Here is a 21045-nt window from a genome sequence, read left to right as displayed (position 1 = left end):
AATTTGAATTTGAATCCAATTGATTTAAAATCATTTATATATCCAAATCAAATAATTTGTACATCTAAAATTAAAATAAATGAATCCAAGACTCAAAACAAATTCTTAAAAATCTCAAATTGTGCACCAACTTTTAATACAAATCACTGCCATTTGTAATTTTTTTCCCATTTGTATTTTTGTTGCATTGCGTGGAAATAGCCTCTCTAATATAAGTGAAAAAAGGAAAAAAAAAGAATAAAAAAGCAATCTACCTATATCGTACATCAACTACTTTTTGCGTTTGAACGAACAAATTAAATTCTATAAAAAGTGGCAGATGGCTGGATATATGTAAAAATTCTAAATATCTAGAAATAAATATAAAAAAGGAAAGAGCGTAAATAGTTGGTTGACAATTATTCTCTGAAGTCATATGCCTAGATAGATTTTCCGTCGATTGCACACTGCGCTCACGCGGAGAGCGTCTTTTTTCTTCACAATTTCCCTCCCTTGTATTTTCACGGTCCAATTTATTTCCAAGGCAAGCACTGCTGATTTTTTTTCTCCATTTCATGGATAATGGAGACCGATCTAATATTCTAAATAAAACTCTTCCATTTCAATCTTTTGTATTAACCCATTAATTATCGTTTATGTAAGCGATTTAATGGGGTCTCTTTGTTTTCAGGGTTGTTTAATTCTCCGATTTATTCATCGTTTATGGTAGCGATTTAATGATATTGAGGTCTTTTGTATTTCAAGGAGTTTTCTTCACCAATTGATTTGTAGAAGAGGGTTTTTATTTCTTATTTTCAATTTAATTTTTTGTGCAGTAGAAGCCGGATTCGTTCTTTATTGAAAGGAGGCTGTGATATAAGGAATTATCAAAATGTTCAGCAGGATTTTTGGGCGTCCCAAGCAGGACACTAGTACTCTTTCAACTCTCGACAAACTCAACGAGGTATTGAAATTATAACCCGTCTCAAGTTTTTATGATCTAATTGTCTTATGCATGATAACTTCAATCTATTTGGAAGTATAGCCATTCAATTATGCATGATAAATTAAGGGCACTTTCAGTTAGGTGATAGGGGTTAGATGATAGCGAATTTGAGAGTCTTAATTTTGATTAGTGGTCAAATCCAAGTTGTAGGATAGAGGATTAGTTTTCTGATTGGGAATTTATCCAATTGTGGGAAATCTATGGATAAGATGCTAAAGATCGATGAGTATTTATGTTCTCTGTCAAATTTATCCGAGACTCACTCACAACTGGCCTATTCGCTTTGAGTTATGCAGCCCCTAAAATTTAGAGCGCTATGCTACACTATTTCACACTCGAACATACCATTGGGGGATTTTGATCTGGGGCTCTGCTATGAAAGCTCCGTTGGTTTCCCATTTGAGCTTATTCAATTGACAAAGATTGAGGATTGTTGCTTGCAAAATCAATTAGTTTTTTTGTTGTCCAGTTTCCTACATCATCCTGCAAGGTCCTGTTGAGACTTGAAACTGAAATTTTTGGTTAAAAATGTTCTACTCCTAGTTATTGCATGGGGTGCAGTCTGAGACCAAAACTTAAATTAGTTGATAAATAATGGAACTCAGTTCAATCTATTGGTCGCATGTCCTAAAGTAGATTGGATATAAGACATTACGTGCATTGAAAGACTTGCCAATCTGGAAGCTGGGTTTGTGGTGAAAGTCCCTGGAATCTGGATAATATTTCAGCATTCCTCATCTCCACAGTATCGACATTTCTGGCAAGCAGTGTTCTCTAGCAGGTTATAATTTCCTGCGTGATGTAGTTCATAAGCTGTACAGTATAAGTCGGATACACGTATGATTGGATTCTGTTCCATGTTAATCTCTGTTTTGATTGCCAAGTCATGAGCAGATGGGCGTGGGGAGGCATTGGAATCGGAACACATGCCTGGAATGTGGTGAAATGGCTTTCTTCTTTAGATCACTCTAGCCATAATCCACTATCAGAAGTAACGTAAAAACTTATATAGGTAAGGTTTTTAAATGGTGGGCTTCAAGTATGGACAACAATGGCCCATCGAAAAAGTATAATAAATATAGAAATATTATGGTAAATTGCGTGTCTAAAAAATATGTGTTATTTAATAAAAAGAATTGTGAACGATGAAAAACAGAACTTTTTTTTGGTCTGTAAGCAGGCTTAGGGAGCCATACTCCAATATATTGAAAGAGGAGAAACATTTACAAAATCTGGCTATTCCAGAGGAGGGCCATTGCATTGTCTTCACAAGATTACATAGTTTTTCCGATAACATTGTCTTCACAAGATTACATAGTTTTTCCGATAGATTACAAAATGCTCTAAGAACAGCTACATGTGGTATCTCCCGAGAGCATATATTTCTACTATCCATTAACTGTTCTAAAAGCTAAGCTTTAACTTTCTCAGTCTCCTCACTGCTCTTGTCATCTTCAGACTCTGAATCTGCAGTGAAAGCAAACGACCAGTCGCTGTGGTCCGGATCTGCTGCACTCATAGTGGTGATCAGGAAGTCTAAATCTCTGTGAGCCTGAGCATGATGCTTTTCCACATTGTCAACAATTGCCTCTATCACGAAAGGAACCCATGAGCAGTTGTAATTTGGGTAAACTGCTGACCAGTCCACATTACTTTGTATGCCTAAATGCAATATCACCTGCCCCAGAAATGGTTTGAGCCTTACCCTCCATTTAGGGCATATGAGACCCTCAGCCATCTTCACAACCAGAGCCTTTTCCTCCCCCAAATCCAACATTACAGCTACAAATTGTGATGAGATAAACGTATTAATTCTGTACCTTGCCATCTAGAACCATTCTAATTGCCTCCAGCACAATTGAAGAGTTTGTTTTATGGATCTTCTTGAGTCGCACGTCTATAATCACCCAATTGAATTCAATTTGCCTCCTCTTTGCCCATAAGCACGCCATTGGCTCCATCATTTTAACAGGAAAGTGATGATATCAATGTGTATTAAGTTTCTTCTCCATTTGAAGGGCTCAGCTTGTGCCTCTTAATTATTACACTCAGGCCCAAATCATCCCACCAAGATAGCCAGTCCGATGGGTGAATTTCACATGGCTGAAATAAATAATTATTGTGGACAATGCATAAGAATCATTAAGAGTCCTGTTCTTGCTCGATGACATCACGTGCTTTGCAATCACACTTAGTTATTCAAATTGTCTGCCACATTGGTAGCCTAGTTTTCTAATGTGTCTACTTTCTTATTGATTTACCTGTACACATGGCACACCTTGAAGTCTTCATATTCTTTTAGAAGGTTTAAGCAGCTACTTAGTATATTATTTAGCTTCCAATCACATGTTTTTCCTGTCCTGAGGGCGTTAATTGTGAGAAGGAATTTTCCCTCAATTATGATTGTTTTAAGTTCTATTTTAAAATCCTCATTTAGCCCATACCACACAGCTTGCATTTCGGATTCATTATTGGTGCCATAGTGTAATGTCCCTTCTGGGGATATTCTGATATTTTGCCCTAAAACCACAAATTTAATTAAAATAAGAATTGTAATACAATTAAGAGTATATATTTACCAATTGAAATGTCTTTAACAAGATAAATCCTGGTTTAGATCCTGCAATCATGTTAGTCAACATTTGAAATGTAATCCATTTGGCCAACTATTTTTATAAGGGTTAGGAATCCAACATCATATAAATGCATACATAATCAATTTCATTAATAATCATCCAAGGCATATTCCTATAGTAACCATATTAGGAATTAGATAGAAACATTGGAAATCGCAATCTCAAGGATATTTATCCTTGTAATGTGAGAGCATGAGAGTGGAAAATGGTCCACTCCATCTGAGGTTCACCTTGGAGGCGCTCCATCCTCCTCGATCAAGCCTAGGAGCACCAATCAGCCTCCTAGTCCACGATTGCTCCGTCTTGGGGTGACGTGGTTGATAATAGTATGAAGATTACCTCCCTCCACCAAGCCCAGGAGCACACATACACCTCCTGGCCCACGAGCCCTCCATATTGGGGTGCTGTACTTGATGAAAGATAGGTTGGGTCTTCACCCCTCGTGAACTTGGAAAGTTTGATTGGCCTTCCTCTGTTTTGCAACCATTTCTAACCAATATAAAATAGTTTGACTGTATCAATATATTATAACATATTTATCAAATAGAAATATAATTAATTTTACTTAAAATTGGGAAACAATACTCTAATTGAAAAATAATGCAATTACTTACTAATTATCACTATATAATTTCAGCAAGGAATAATTAATTCATTCCTAAATTCATATCTTATACAACTTCTAAATTAAGGTTGATAGCCATAAATCAGATTTCTGCTTTTTATATTATATTTCAAGATTCCAATCAAATGTCTATTTCATTCCTTTCCAATTTTGATTCTTTATGGGATGCCTTCTCCCAATGAATTGTTCTCCCATTTATATATTCATGTGGAGGTGGGGTTTATACCCTTTCACTTTGAAGGGATGTGACCTCTCAAAGTGAACTGCTGCCTTGATTACACCCCCTGCCCTCTCATGACACCCACTGCCCTTAGTGTTTCCTTTGCTGGATTAAGGGTAAGATTTTATAATTAATGAATGCTGCGACCTGGGATACTCCTGGTTGGATCATTAGTTACATTACTATTGTTATTTAATACCTTTTAATCTCTTTAATTCTGGGTCAACACTAAATTTATATTCTTTGTCAGCCCTCCTTTCATTTAATCACTCAGGCTTCATAATGCTGCTATTCGTCTTTAGAAAGCCCTAATTCCAGCCTGCCCTACCCCAGATTGCTTGTTGTGATGATTAAGTTGACTCCTCAAACAATTCCCAAGATTGCTTGTTGTGATGATTAAGTTGACGACTCAAACAAAACGGATTGGTCTTCGCATCTTCTAGCTTTCTTTTTATGAAAATCTATTACACAATTCGCTTCTGCTGCACTACTCTGATGTTATCACAAGGTGTCAATTTAACCAAGGCATTGAAAATTTAAAAGGTTTATAATTTTAAGACAAATTTTTTCTTAACTTTCTGAGAGAAGGAACAAGGTCATCTTGTAATAGCATCAATGGTATTTTCAAGAAACTGATTTGGTTGGCCCTGTGTTGCACAATATCATGGATATTTCAGATTTCTTCAAGCAATCTTTCCACATATTAAGATGACGATCAGAAGCATGACACAAATCTATGGCCTTAATTGTGTTGCTTTCTATTGATGCTTGTCTTGTGATATGTAAGGCTACATGCATAGTGGGTGAAAGCTCTCAGGATGGAAAAGAACTCACTAAATTATTCTGTATCAAGATACAATTCAAGGGTAAGAAGATTGATGCATTACTTGATACATGCTCACAAGGCAACCTAATGTCTCAAAATTGTAAAGTGAGCTTGCATTAACTGCTAAGCTTAATTCACAAATTATTTCCAATGGAGAAGATTAAATCCTTGATCGACTTTAATGTGGTGAATACACATCTTTTTGATGGTTAGACCTGTAATGTAGTGCTCATTATAAAATCTTATTATAATAGGAAAGATACCTCATGGCTTGTAATGGGAAGTTGATTAGAATAAAGGTTAAGTCGGGTTGGATGAGGATTGTTTGAAACTTGTTAAAAGTAGCAAGTTTATAATTCTGTTACAAGTGATTATGGGCTCTTTCACGACTTACTGATTTCCTATTGAATAGACATCCATGAGAAGGCCAACCCCGAGCCACTTTTTATATTTAACCTTTGGTGAGTCTATTTTTTAATTGTTTGATTGTGAGAAGTAATCTTTTATTTCTGTAACTAGAGTTACTTGCCTGTTGCCTGTTTAAAATGGCATCGCTAGTGCTGATAAATCTCCTTAGAGAATGCACAAAATAGAAGAACTTGAATTCTTCTCTTGTCCACCTGCATGCCTTGAGCAATAGTGATATAGTCAAGGTATATAATCTCTATGCCTCATCTCACACTTAAATTCTTTAACAAATAGAGCTTGCTGCTTTAGAATCCCAATGGTCAGTTTTAGGTACTTCATCTGAACACGAGATCCTTTATTTGCATGAATTGGAAAGTAGCCCAAGCATTAATCACATTGAAGGATACGACCACAAACTCTATGTGACCAACAAGATATTTGAAGTTGCACATACTCTCGACAAGCAACGATTACTTTCTGGTAGCTTGACCTCAAGTAATTTGAAGGCATGCTGGAATCTTTAATCTACTAACGATCCTAGGGACTGCTTGTTGAATGCTATAATATGCATTTTTGGAGTCGGCAGAGGTAGGTGGATTGGTTGTTGTTACTGACCTTAGATCATTTAAACCCACCCTACTCACTTCAAAAAGCATATTGTTCAGTAGGCTCTATGGGTTGGATAGCATTGGGCGGAATTTCAGTAACACTCTAGTGTGTAATATTTCCCTCCTCTAGTTGCTTGAACTTTATGTTCTATGGATGTTCCCAAATAGTATGAGCTTGTAAGCCATTCTATAGAAGCGTTATTTTCCAAACAGTAGGTTCAGGCTCTTGAATGTTTTCCACTAGGTTCTTTTTTGTTGTATTTATGCATTTTGATATCAATGCTGTTGCTTCAAGTTTAATTTATATCTCAGCCATTTCTCTTAATAGTGAATAATCTGATCTCATTGGACTGACATTTCAGTTTGGACACTCGGTTGTTTTTATGTATCTGACTATTTATGTTCACCCATCTTTCTAAGGGTGTTTGGCTACATTTATGCACATGTTTTAAGTTGAATCTCAGGTGTCAGGAATTATGTCCAAGTGTTGATTTAACCTCAGACTAACTGTTTCAAGGGCTATATGTGTTAGACTATTCAAGAAAATGTGTTTGTAAATCTTTATAGTTTCATTTCAAGAATGCACTAATGGCACATTGTGATTTTTGCTAAATCTGCCTCATTTTGTGCATTTCTACTCTTAAGTGTTTCAGCAATAATCTAATGAGATAGTGTTAGTGTTATTGCCCTGGATGTATTTCCAGTGGTTCATTACTTTTATGAGGAAATCTCTTTTTACTAAATCATAAGCTTTCTTGATGTCAACCTTAATAATCATCCTCTCAGATCTTGCCTTTCTGATTTTGTGGATTGCCTCATGGGCAACTACAATACCTTCTGTTATTGACTTACCCGGGGTGAATCCGGTCTGCTCATCTGAGTAGCACTTTCAGTTTATTGCCTATTGCTTTAGATGCTATTTTGTAAACAACATTACAAATGGAAACGGATCCGAAATCATCCATAACTTCTACCTGAGCCTTTTTGGGGATGAGGGCAATGAGTGTTGTTCCAGTCCCTAAGCATTATTGATTTTCTTTTAGCATCTTCAATCACCTGATGTACGTCTGATCCAACAATGTGCCCAAATTTATGGATAAAACAGGCAGGAAAACCATCCAGACCAGGAGAATTGTCATCATTTAACTGGAAGGCAGTAGATCTCACCTCTTTCTCTGATGAAGGACAGTTTAAAAGCTTATTCTGTTCTGGTGTGATTAGTCTAGGAATGTGTCTGAGAACTTCTTCCTGCATCCTTGAATTGATTTCTATGTGACTATTTAGTAGGTCCTTGAAATGATCCTCAGCTATATTCCCAATTTCCTCCAAAGATTCTACCTTTGCCTCTCTATTCTTGATGGATGTGATTTTATTTATGTTCCTCTTGGCTTTTGTAGCATTTTGAAAGTATTTTGTGTTCCCATCCCCGTCTTTGAGCCAGTTTTCCCTCATTTTCTGTTTCCAGTAAAGTTTTTCTCTAAGGAGCACCTCCACATATTTAGCTTTGAGTTCCTTTTCTTTAATATATGTATCTTGGTACACACCTCCTTTGATAATTATTTCATTCGGTTCTGCCAACTGCTCTTCTAATTTTTCCTTTTCTTCAAAGATGTTCTTGAAAGGGGTCCTGTTCCATTCTTTAAGTCTGGTCTTTAGGTGAGAAAGCTTCTTGAAGACCTTGAATGATTTTGTTCCATTTATGCTAGAGGTCTGATTCAACCATTCTGCAGTTTTGTTTCCTGTTTGGGATCCCACAGCCACATTTTCTCAAATTTGAAAGGACAGATAACCGGATAGAAATCAGATTTAAAGGAGAGTTGAACAGGGGAATGGTCAGACCCACTTAGAGGTAGGATTTCAGTTTTGCTGATGAGGGGGACACTGGCTGAATTGCTACTCTGTAGAAATCTGTCCAATCTTTCTCACACAAAAAAACTCTCCTTCCTCCTGTTTGACTATGTTTAAACACCATTTGTTGTTATGATGTCTGTAAGAGAGTTGTCACTGATAAAATTCTGGAAACCCTCAAGTTGCTGTGTACTTTTAGGGGTGCCACCCTGTTTTTCTACGTTGCTTGCTATTGCATTGAAGTCTCCCCCAATGATACATGTTTCGTTTTGCTATTGTTGTAAGATTTCAATCAAATGACCCTACACTATCTTTTTCTGCTGCAAACCAACTAGGCTATAAATGTTGAACAGAAAGAATGTTACATTTCGTGGCATAAAAGTTACATTGCAGAATTGCCATTACTTTTTTTCCTGGATTATTTCCAGGGATACCTTTAGGATTCCATACGATTCCAATACCCTCTGATGTCCCCTCCGCTGAGAAGAAAGCACCTCTCCATTTTTCCATCAATGTTTCAATTGTTATAACTTTATGATATTGAACATTATTCCTACTCTTCATGTGCATTGTTCCAAATGTCTTTTTCTTGTGGAATGACCATGAATATAATAATCAGTATTCAAGTTGTAACTTTTATATCTGATGTTATGCCATGACATAATTGCAGCCTTCATACCCAACATTTAGCTTAAATGCCCTTTACTTGTTTGCAACATAAAATGATAATCTACTGGATAATTAATTGTTTTGGATTTTCAACCTTTTGTTGATCATTTTGTGCCATTTTTTGAAGTTTTCTTGTTATCACATAAAATACTGGTGGGGATGTATATAGCCACTATATTTGGTAACCTTTATTGGAGCCATAGCATAAGTTTATAATGCTGTTGTACTGCCAACCTATTTCTAAAGGCAAGGCCAAGAAATTGCTATGAATATTATATGGGTTCAAGCCTTACTAGGCACATTCCCCTTATTAAAGTGGTTGTGTTAGGGTGATCGTCACTGCTAAATTTGGTGTGTGTGTGTGTGTGACCTTTGTTGGAGGCATGACAGAAATTTATAATGCTGTTGTCCTGCCAGCCTATGTCTAGCATTAAGGCCAAGAAATTGCTCTGAATATGATATGGGTTTCAAGTTCTGTTAATGTTTGTAGCTTCAGTCGAATGATCATTTAGAATACATATAATATATGTTGATTAATAATAATATTAATCATATAAAATTTAATATTCAATATTAATCTATTATATTATTCTAAATTAATAATTGATTGATGAAACATTATAATATTGATTAAATTATTATAATTAAAGGAGAGACATGTCCGTTCAAGGACATGCCTCTCCAAAGGAATATATAGAGTATAATGTTATTCAATTTGAGAACAGATTGAATTCCAAGAATGCAAGTATCAGATTGAATCAGATATATACATTAAAATACATCCAATAAAACCTGGGAAAATCAACAAGTTCTGAAGCAAAAGAAAGATATGGTGTGTGCCCTGCAAGCCTATTTCTAGCTGAATTGGGGGATTTGGACCCTTTGACCTCATTTTCATTATTATAGTTTTCTTGTTGTAGTTGATGATAATGTATTTTTGGAATAGCAACACATCCAGAGAAGACAGAAGCAAAGGCTTCTTTGTTGAGTCTTAGTGAGCAACTGATCTTAGTTTTGTCAATACAAAATTGAAGTAATTGTTTCCATCAAAACACTGGGTCACCTTTTTTGAAGTTTTATTTCCATAGATGGTTCTGTTATTTTTATTTATACAGATAGGCATGACATAAGAATCTTTCACGTAATATTGCATAACTTATCTTGTTTAATATTGAATATGACAACAAACCAGGTAAAACATGAGCTACATTATAGTGCTTATTTTGTTGTATATTTTGATAGTTGACAAATAAAGCGTGATATTCATTGAGTATGCATCATCAACCTATCTGTTATTGTCTAACATATCTTCACATTGCACCTATACCGATGATGCTAATTGCTGTCTGTCACTGGAACTGATATATATTATGCCCTCCTTTTCCTTCTTTCCTCCTTGTTGAATGTTGACTTTGCATAGCAGAAATGAAATGACATTGATCACCCTTTTTATTCACTCTTGCAATTTGCTTCCAAGAACATTTCCTTGGCAATTCAGCATGTCGCTAAAATCTTTCAAAGATCCATCAGTCAGACTGTTGCTGGCTGCACACCATACACAGTTTGCTTCCCCAGAAGATGCAAGAATGTCAAAAGAGAATCATCCACCTACATCCACTTCCTCTGCTTCTATATCATAGCTGCTGATTTTGTTGCTTAGTTTGTTGTGTGGGATCTAAATATCCTGTAAGTATGCTTCAGCCAATGCCTTTTCCATCCTGTTTTCTCTCAATATATCCATAAGATTCAATAGGAAAATGGGTGCCACATTGCTGTTAAGTCTATGCTGTGGAAACTCCATTAACAATTCATTCCCAAACACCTTGTATATGGCACTCTCAACCATAGGTGATCCTACAAAAAAACTTCCTTTTATCATTCCAAATTGTATTTTGTCATGTTTGGCACCTCCCATTTGCCTAACTCGAGGTGAATTAAAAAATTCATTGCTAAATTTACATTCATAGCCCTCTTTGAGGCTTGTGACAGAGAGAACTTTTCCGGCCTGTACTGTATTTCTCCTTGATCTTTTTACACGCACCACCTGAACCAGGTCTGGACATCACCCAGTTCATTCTAAATCAAAGGTGTGCTGTCAATCTGCATTTCTGTCTTTGCCTAAATTGCCAGAACATTCAATATCCCGGATCATGATGGCAGTTATTGATTGATTCCATTCAAAATATATATGGGGATGATAGCTCAGTCCGCCTTAGAATGAATAAAGGAGAGATCCTTTATATGGTTTTATTAAATTACCTTCAGCTTGATTTTCAATTAAGTGTTTATTCACTCAAATCCTCCTATGTGGAAATCCTTTGGCTGATGATTTCATTATGCGTATGATTTTTGGTATAATTTGCGAAGGCATCATCAAATTTGTTACCTTCCCTATCACCAAATATGTATTTAACAATGTTATGATTGGCCACACTTGTTCCATAATGGTTTTTCGTTTCCAACAAGTGGCGTTCTCATACTTATGGCATTTATGATGACCATGGAGTCACCCTCTATGATAATATTCTGAATTTCACTTCTTATACATGCTTAAAGGCCTAATAGATGTCCTCGTGCCTCTACTTCATTATAATTCTGTGAAACAATCACATCATTTGTCCACTTAAGTCCCTCATAATACAGCCAATTCCTGAAAATTTTTTATTACCCATATCTACACCATCAATGTTCAGCTTGTTCTTCCCATTTGAGGCCGGGATCCGTTTGATATTGCTACACTGTTAGACTTGTTTTGTTGTATTTACTTTCATGTGAATATTTCAAACTATTTATTTACACCGAAGAGTCTGTTGGAGGTGTTCTTTATTCAATACCATTATGCTTTCTCCTAGGCAAAAGACACTATGGGAATTTTGAATGGAATGATACAGAGGTTGGAAAGGCAGTTTATAGAATGTGATCTCTTGGGATTCATTTATGGGATTAGTTTGATGCAATGACCTTTTCACGTTTTGATATCTTATATCTGTGGTTGTAGAGTGCAATATTTAATAATTTAATTTTTCATTAAAAATAGCTGAATAATACAACACAAGGTACAAGTTGAGAAGAAGAAACACCAAGATTTTGGTTGGTACAACTGTATCCCTCTATTTGCATTTCATAGTTTGAGGCATAGATGGCACACTCGCCGAAAACTCGGCGAGTGACAAAAACTCGCCGAGTTTTTGGACCTGGCGAGTAGTAATGACTTCTACTCGCTATGAAAACTCACCGAGTTTTTGCCAAAAACTCGGCGAGTTAAACTCGCCTGCGTTAGCATAACAACAGAAAATGGCAAAAAATACATGCATTTTTTGTTTTTCGATATGGTTTTGGGCTGAGAAGGGGGAAACTCACTTGGAAGGGCCACGCTGAGAGCCCACTATGCCCTCAAGTAATCGCCGAGTTTTTTGGTCTGTTCGTCAGGATTCATATATGGAATTTAACATTTAAGTATAAGTCTTATACTTTAAGTTATATTCCATATATACTGTCAGGATGTTTGAGAGTGGTTTCGGACCTCCAGGAGTTATAATGCAAAATCTAGTTTTTGGAGGATTCTTCAATTTTCCAGACTTAGTCAAATTTCAGGATCCTTCGGTGATGCCCCTTGGCCCCAACTTGGGGGCGCTGCCCCCAAACCCTCATCAAAAAATATAGGGGGAAACTGTGCTGATGGAAGTAGGGAAAATTTAACCTCCGAGTCTGATTAGGCTCCATATAACAACATAATTAGCATTGAAGAAATCCTGGTATTATACATTTTAGAGTTGAAAGTTTGAAACTATAAGTATGGATGATGAAATTTCAAATATGATTGAAGTTTGAAACTAGTTTTAGGCTCTTTTAGCTAGAGCTGGGAAGAGGAAGTTGTATTTACTTTTGGTTTTACAAAAACTATTTACTATTTTGCTTCCAGCCATCAGCATTTCTCATGAGGATGTGATTTTGTAGACACTTTGCATTTAAATATATCTAGAATCAGCTTGTTTCTTTTGTGTTATCATTTATTGACTCATTGGATGCATCTTCTCATTAAATTTTGCAAAAAAATGCATTTTTTATTAAAATTAAGCGTGTTTTTACGTTGCCGAGTTTTTCCCGAGTTTTCGCCGAGTTTTTTTCTTAGGGGCTTGGCGAGTCGAGCCGAGTCGCGAGTAGTTCAACTATGGTTTGAGGGCTTGATTACCATCTAATTATGTGTTGTAGTAAAGAACATTTGGTTAGGAATCACCAATCACAAAACCAATGGAAGGTTGACCATTATATAATTCTAATTTTGTGTTCCTACAGATGCTGCAGCTTGAAAGTTCAGGGAATGTCAGGTCAAGGTTACCATCTAATCCTAACATAATATTTATTAATACAGGAATTCTAACATTGTGATTGAATGACAAAAAACGTCAGTTGTGAATTTCTTGATCCTTTGATTTACCTTTTCCATATTCTCTTCGTTTTACTTGGTAGGGACAAATAATTTTTTGCTTGTGTCATAGACAATATATGAAGAGAAAAAGATGGCCTTCTTTATTGATATTTATAATTTTAAATGGTGGATGTATACAGAATTGTTTGTTTCCTTCTACATAGCCAAATTGCATATTTATTCATATTATAGTTTCTAAATGTACATAGAAGGCTGGAGGCCTTGAAGATCAGTTGACTTATTGCACTATTGAATTTTTAAGACTCTGGAGATGCTCGAGAAGAAGGAAAAAGTACTGCAAAAGAAGATTCAAGGAGAGGTGGAAAAGGCCAAAGAATTCACTCGTGCAAAGAATAAGAGAGGTATTTAATAAATGAACAATCTTCAATGTGAGTTCTGTGAAAGTATATGTTTCTCTAGCAGAAGGTGCACTTTATACTGGCTATCTTCTATGGAAATGATTGGCACTTAGTATGATTATATCTGATCATCTTCTTGTGCCTTTTACAGATAACTGCATATTTTTAGGATTGAAGAGTAGTTTTCCATTCTTCCTGATAAATATTTATAGGTCTTTTTCTGATTAGAGGGAAACTTGCAGAACAAAAGTGGAGTTACCAAATGCAATTTTTTTGGCATTTCAATCATTTTATTTACCGATATCATCTTTTCATTTATCTGACAAAGTAGAGACAAGTTTAGGATAAGGCTAATAATTTGTCAAATTGATGAGGCTCTTTAGATCTATGGCATGCTGCATGAAACCTTGTCGTATGACTCTGATAATATGAATCTATTGGCTGCTTCACATCATTCCAATGAACCAGCAAATGCGAGAAGAATTTACTTGATTTTATAAAAATAGTGAATAATCATGCTATCAAGATTATACATGATCCTTTAGAAATTTAGTCATGGAAGATTTTTATGAATTTTTTTATAACTGATGAGTACTGACATGTTTGACATCCTTTTATTTTTGAAATAACACATCTCATATTGGCTTAGAAAATTGAGAATTTGACAGTTTTTTCTTTTACTGCCATAGATTCTCCTTGATAACTTTTTAGGAATATCTTCAAGCACATTAAGATTGCTAATTATTGTCTACAGCGGCAATACAATGCTTGAAGAGAAAGCGGCTTTATGAAGTGCAAGTTGAGCAGCTTGGCAATTTCCAGTTAAGAATTCATGATCAGGTGATCTTTGGTTACTAAATAAATTGTTAAATTTTATACAATATAGAAAGTGAATTTTATTTCATAAAATAATACAGAAGTCTAGAAGATACAGGTTCTCATGAATTTCATTTCAGTTGTGTAACTGTTGAATGGTGAACCTATTCAGATGATCATGTTGGAAGGTGCAAAAGCTACAACAGAAACTGTTGATGCATTGCGGACTGGAGCATCAGCCATGAAAGCAATGCAAAAGGCAACGTAAGTGATTTTATGCTAAATATTGCTGTTTTTAAATTTTTGCAGGGTTTTACAGGGTATCTCTGTATCACCAATAAAAAGGAAAAGTGGCTTAATTACATTGGCAAGATTGTAGTAAATAAAACTAGATACGAATTGTTTTTCCTTGCATTTTGAAATTACAGTCTCATCGAAACTGTCAAGTTCACTTGCTTCCCATCAGCTAAAACCCACTCGCTGAGGTGGGTACTAAACTGCAGATGCCTACAGATTTTCAATTGAAAGCTCCTCTATCAAAACACAATAAAATTAAACATCTACAAGCCTAAGTGATAGTTATCCAAAGGCTGTTTTGAACCTGCTGTCCCAGCAGTCTTTGGTGTTTTCTGAAGATCATATTGACCTGGATACTTGCAGTGGCCAGATATGCAGGCAGACTTGGAGCAGGTTGTGCATTGCTTCTACTTTATTGTGATTGTTTTGACTTAAGATCCTGTCCTACTAATTTTTTATATGTTTCGTACAACCTTCAAATGTGCGCATTATCAGGCTCACCTCTATCTTCCTCCAGGTCAAAGCTTTCTATAAGATCCTTTATGGACATTATTGGGCCAGTGCATTACATAAGAACAGCCTCACATTGAAACTGTTAGGTCCACTTTCTTCTCATCCCTAAGTTTCAGGCTTCAGCTAACACCGGTTGTAATGTCCTCACTTTGAAATAAAATTTAATAATAAATGATAATAATAAAATTAAAATATTTAAAATTAAATTAAAATATAAAGTAATATAATTAAATACAATTAAATATGATTAATTATAAATTAATTAAGTTAATGAAAAGTCAAAAGACATGAAAGGAAAAGTTGTGACTCCCTCAACAATGAGATATAAAAGGGAGAAGAGAACCTCATTTGAGAGGGGGAATAATTTGAAAATGAGAGGTGCAGATCTGCTTTAAATAATAAGTGCAGATCTGATAATTAGAGGTTGTGTCCCTTTCAAAGGGCAGAAATAATGAAGAGTTGCACTCTTTCAAAGGGTGCTAATGGTGAAAGGGCGTGTCTCTTGCCAAAGGGTATACATGATGAAGTGGTGTGACCTCTCCCTCACATTGAGAGATATAAAGGAAAGGAATCAAAGCATCCAATAACATCACCATGGATTGATAAGATCAGAACTGTTATTATGTTACAAACAGTAACATCTTTGTTCTTAGTGGTATGCATGGGGATGAGCTGAGTTGTTCATTCACATTTTGGTATAAAGTGGTTATATATACTTATGGACAGAAAACCGGAAGAACAACATCATCATTGCCCAGTTGGGTGGTTCTATATGCACAGAGTCAGTAAACCAGATCACATGAATACATGGACTGGTGTCAGGGATGGCAGTATATACATAGCATAGTGACAAAGAACTACAACACAAACCACGACAGTACAGTTGCCATTACAAAATCAGTCATAGACACAAATTGCATACTCATATCAATGAATGACACCTTCAGAACTGCTGGTATCATTAACTTTATCAGTCATTACATATCCTCACTTGTCAAAATCCGGAAAGCTGATCAAGATAAGTTCCATTATTCGAACTAATCTCAGAATTTTATAGTAAAATATATCTAATTCTGATAAAATTGTATTTATTAATATATTAGTATTCTAATTTGTGGTTAGAATGGATGTCTCAGGTTTAAATTAAGGGAAATCCCAAGTGGGGACATTACACTGGTTCACTGAAATATCCACTAAACTGCAGAATCCAGCATATTTTTAATTAAAATCTCCTCTAACAAAACTGTAAAGACAACAAAATTTTAACATATATATATATAGGTCTAAATGATCGCTATGTAGGGGCTCATTTGAACCTGCCATACTAGCAGTGTCCAGTATTTTGTTTAGTTAACGTTGGCCTGGATACTGGTAGTGGCCAGGATATGCAGACACATGCTTAAAGCAGGTTCTGTATTACTTACACTGATTGTGGTTTACCCTGTTTCACCTCCTTTCCCGCCATTTTTTATCTGTTTACTAGAGCCTTCAAATATTCGTATTATCAAGTCTACCTTCATACTACTCCACATCATAGCCCTCTATCAGCTCCTCTCTGGATGTTATGAGGCCATTGCATATCAGATCTATGCATCACTCTTCATTTTTCTTCTGTGGCTTTCCTACTTTCTGATCCTAGCTCACTCTGGTTTTTTAATCTTGGACCCCTGTGCTGGTGTCTGCTAAAGAATGGGTAAGGCCCAAGACAATGATACATCAGGCTCTGAAATAGTGCTTCTAATTAGATATGTTTGGTTTTTAAGAGATCAGTTCAAAAGTCAAAGAATTCCCAAGTAATCTTTAATGAACATATGCATTCATCCGTTACAATACGTAGTCATAACTCCTTTTTTAAAGACGACTTTGGTTATAGAAAGGCATATATTCAAGTTTTTTGAACGTTAATCACTAAATTCAACATGCAGACCGAACAGATAGGTGCCTTTAATTCATTTAGATTGAGCAGCACACTATCAAGAAATAACATTTAGGCTTCATATTTTGCTAAAGGGAGCAGCTAATAGTGTATTCACATCATAGTTACCAGGTTTGGAAAATTTTATTCATTCTGGAGGTCAAAAGAAATCAGAAATCTGAATTTTAAGCAAAATTGAGTAAATTTTCGATCACACTTGGAATCCATATTGAATCAGATAAATCCTGTCCAAAAAATGCGGATCAAACTTGATTTGTGTGATCATGATTTAAGTTCATACTGCAAAACTCAAATCTTCTAGTTTAGATACCAGTTGAAGTGACCATGGTAACATTGACAGGATTCTTACTGCTAGACGTCTGAAACTTCTTCAGTGGATTTGAGGAAATCATGTTAGATGGTAGCTAGTATGAGTTCCCAGAAACATGTATTCATTCTGCCCTTCACGAACAGGACAATTTATTATAACCTAAGTTGCAGGGCATACCCCTCAGGTGCTGGTCCCATATCAAACCGGTCTGGATACTGGTCTTACAATGGGAGCAGCCTAGGGCCATGCCCTGGCTGCTCCCAACCATGATGACAGTGTGGATTTGAAAAAAAGGAAGTCAAAGCCTATTATTTAAAGCATTTTTTAACATTAATTGACAATTAATTTTACCTTTATCACTATTTTTGATTAACCATGAAGTATCAAATTATCAAAAATTCAAATGTCATTATTATTGTATGATACATTAAATGTATTTTCAATTTTTTTGCATATATATAAATATTATATAGCTGCATGCAAGAATGTTTTTCTTGTACCGGCTACCTGAACCAGCAACTTAGATTATAACAGCAACTGCAATTAGTATTTTTGACTATATATCCGTCAGTGTCATCACTTCATTTTGACTCATTAAATTCCCTCATTTCTATTTTTAACAAATGGTTTATCACAAGATTAATGGATGGCTTTTATTTCCCTGTCTATCAGATGCCATGGTATTTTCATTTTCTTGAAGCTAGATATTCAAAACTTTTAAAAGCACTATCTTAAACAATTACATTCACAACATGCCAGAAGGCAATACAGCCACCTGTTGAAAACTCTTACAAAAAGAACTGGACATGGGTAGCGATGAAATGAGTTAATCGCATTTAATCGCATTTGTACCGATGACTTCTTAAAATTCGTGCCATCAGTATGGGTTCCTCCTGATTAGGATCGTACTCATGGTTTGTGTTTTTGGATGAATCTTTCTTGTTGATGATTTTGAATATCTTTAGTAAGAATCTATTGGGAATTCTTCTCTTTTAAAGTATGGTGAAATTTCTGCTTTCTTTAAATTTCCTCATGGTAAAATTTCTGCTTTCTTTATATGTACTTGCATGCATGGCCAGGGAATATATATACGATTCATTCTTTTCAAGTAATTACATTCTGTTAATCTGATGTTATTTCATTTTCTAAAGAATTTTCTTTCTTTCCTGGATTAAAGTTGGGGCAAACTTCTCTTAATATAGAATATGTATGTGTATGCATATTTGTGTATTAAATGAGAAAGAGAAGGGAAGGGAAGGGGAGAGAGTGTGAGCAAGACGGGTTGTCCACCTAGTATTTTTCAACTGGCATGTGCCATAGGCATTTAGAAGAACAAAGCCATGTGCCAAATCTACCAATCACTGTAGGTAGTTTATTGAGATCGATTTCTGGCAAGTCTTCAATAGGCATATTTAAAATGTTAACCTCTGTTGTTGATCATATTATAAAATATACTGAAAAGGTTGATATTCAAAACAATAATACAGTTCTCACAGAAGACATTTACATAAATTGCTGGTTTTGTCTATTCATATAATTTGGAAAATATCAAGGTTACCATTGCTAGTGAGAGAGTTGGTTCTTGAGAATAAATTTTAAGTTTTTCCAGCATAATATGCATACCAAATATGTACCACTAATTGTTGGTTCTCATGTTAGTTAGGTGAGACTATTTGTGCCAGTAATCTCATCTAAAGTTTGTTTTCACAGATGAAGTGATATGTACCCCTTGGGAGCAGTTATTAGTTTCCGAATAAAATATTTGTAGTCATCAAACGTAGTTGAATGTTGTACCCTACAATTTTATAAACAAAAATATCCTAAGATCTTTTTAGGTTTTATCAGTCAATAATATGATTCCTTTAGTTCAAAACACAAGCATTGTAACTTATCAATATTATCATGTCATATAGAAACTTCAGGTTTTCTTCTTAATTTTGCACAAATTATTCTCTGTTAGCTTTTCAACTTATATATGTTTTCTTGGTAATACGGCACAAATTATTATCTGTTACCTTTTCAACTTATATTGGTTAAATTGAGAGATTGTCAGTGTCATTGCAACATAAGTTAAATTGAGAGATTGTCAGTGTCAACCAGGATTTTTTTACATAAAGTTAACTGGTAACATTTTCTTGGATGTTTGACATATTGAAGATGCGAATCAGTGATAGACTCAGAGAATGTTGTTGAAATAATAGTATAATATGATACAATTGTGTTTAAACAGTAATATTGATGATGTGGACAAGACAATGGATGAGATCAACGAACAAACTGAGAACATGAAACAGATTCAGGAAGCATTGTCAACACCTATTGGTGCAGCTGCAGATTTTGATGAAGTAAGCAGAAACATCGATTTAATAAAAGCTCCATTTTTTAAATAGAAATTTGCACTATATACCATTTCAATATGGTTTCACTTTTGCAGGATGAATTAGAAGCTGAGCTTGAAGAATTAGAGGGTGCGGAGTTGGAGGAGCAACTGCTGCAGCCTGCCACAACCACCCCAGCAATGCCTGCACAATATATTCCTGCTGGCAAGCATCCCACACAACCGGCACCCCAGAAAATGCGTCCACAGAATACGGCTGAGGAAGATGAGCTTGCCGCTCTGCAGGCAGAGATGGCAATGTAAAGGTCACAATCCATCAATACAAGCAGGTTGTAAGAACATTTAATACATAATATCTGCTTATTAGTGTTCAATTTGGACATTAATCTACTAATGAAGTTCAATATGGGTTCAATAATTGTCACATTTTTGTTATTTAATGATGTTTTCTGGAGCAGACAGACGTATGAATTGTACTAAGATTGTGGTTAATGCCAATGAATATATTCTCAAGGGGTGGGTTAGGTTATGCAAAAAAATTGTGATCTTAATTTTTCTATTTTAAATATGAAGTAATGTTTCATATTGGGTTGCTGTGAGCGTAAGGTTTTGTTGGAGGATGACAATTTGATCACCATGGTTGGCTCACAACTTTCCATGGTGCCATCCTCTTATAAATTTGTAAAAAGGAATGCTGTATTTTACATTTTTAGTGCTGAGATCATTCAAGATGCCTTGGCATGTGTTATTGTACAATTATGTTGTTCAGCATTTTTAGTTGACATCTAGTATGTCTTGTACAGCCTGAGCATTCAGATTATTTAGTTGATTTTTTGTGCTTATTTTTATTGTTCAATTGGTGATGCTTCACATCAATCTTGTGCCTTACCACTTAACTTCAATGTTTGGAATGTTGTGTAGTGTAAATGAGCCTATATGGAGATGCGATTTTTGGTTTGTTTCCTGAAGTTGAGAGAAATGCACAAAACTAGGGATTTGATGAGACAAAGGTGTTCAAAATGATTGATTTCTTTTATATGATGTGAGAAATGAAATGTATGATTTATTGAATTAAAAAATGGATATATTATTTCACCTAGCTTGTTTTAGATTTATTTCTATGCCTGATTACTCATGCTTGTTCGAAAAGCATGTGATATACAATTTTTGAATAAATTGCTTAAATGGAATGGAATTAATCAATGTCTTATTTTGCAAATAC

General features: G+C 35.3%; 1 protein-coding gene across 4 annotated transcripts; it reads left to right on the top strand.

Annotated features, from left to right (window-relative positions):
- The first annotated feature begins 364 nt into the window (after positions 1–364).
- LOC131072131 (vacuolar protein sorting-associated protein 32 homolog 2) lies at positions 365–20579 on the top strand. Of its 4 annotated transcripts, none has more exons than XM_058008195.2 (7): positions 365–523; positions 819–943; positions 13517–13616; positions 14368–14453; positions 14602–14693; positions 19716–19830; positions 19920–20579. In XM_058008195.2, exons 2-7 carry the CDS (start codon positions 872–874, stop codon positions 20124–20126), a joined length of 672 nt encoding a protein of 223 aa, XP_057864178.2. In that variant the 5' UTR covers positions 365–523; positions 819–871; the 3' UTR covers positions 20127–20579. The 4 variants fall into 4 exon arrangements, with proteins under 4 accessions (XP_057864178.2, XP_057864179.2, XP_057864180.2 ...); XM_058008196.2 differs by having other exon boundaries at positions 367–523; positions 816–943; XM_058008197.2 differs by having other exon boundaries at positions 508–637; positions 816–943.
- Positions 20580–21045: the final 466 nt, after the last annotated feature.

Source organism: Cryptomeria japonica, chromosome 6 (assembly GCF_030272615.1).
Source record: "Cryptomeria japonica chromosome 6, Sugi_1.0, whole genome shotgun sequence".
Classification (NCBI taxonomy): Eukaryota; Viridiplantae; Streptophyta; class Pinopsida; order Cupressales; family Cupressaceae; genus Cryptomeria; species Cryptomeria japonica.
This window is presented reverse-complemented; position numbering and strand designations above follow the sequence as displayed.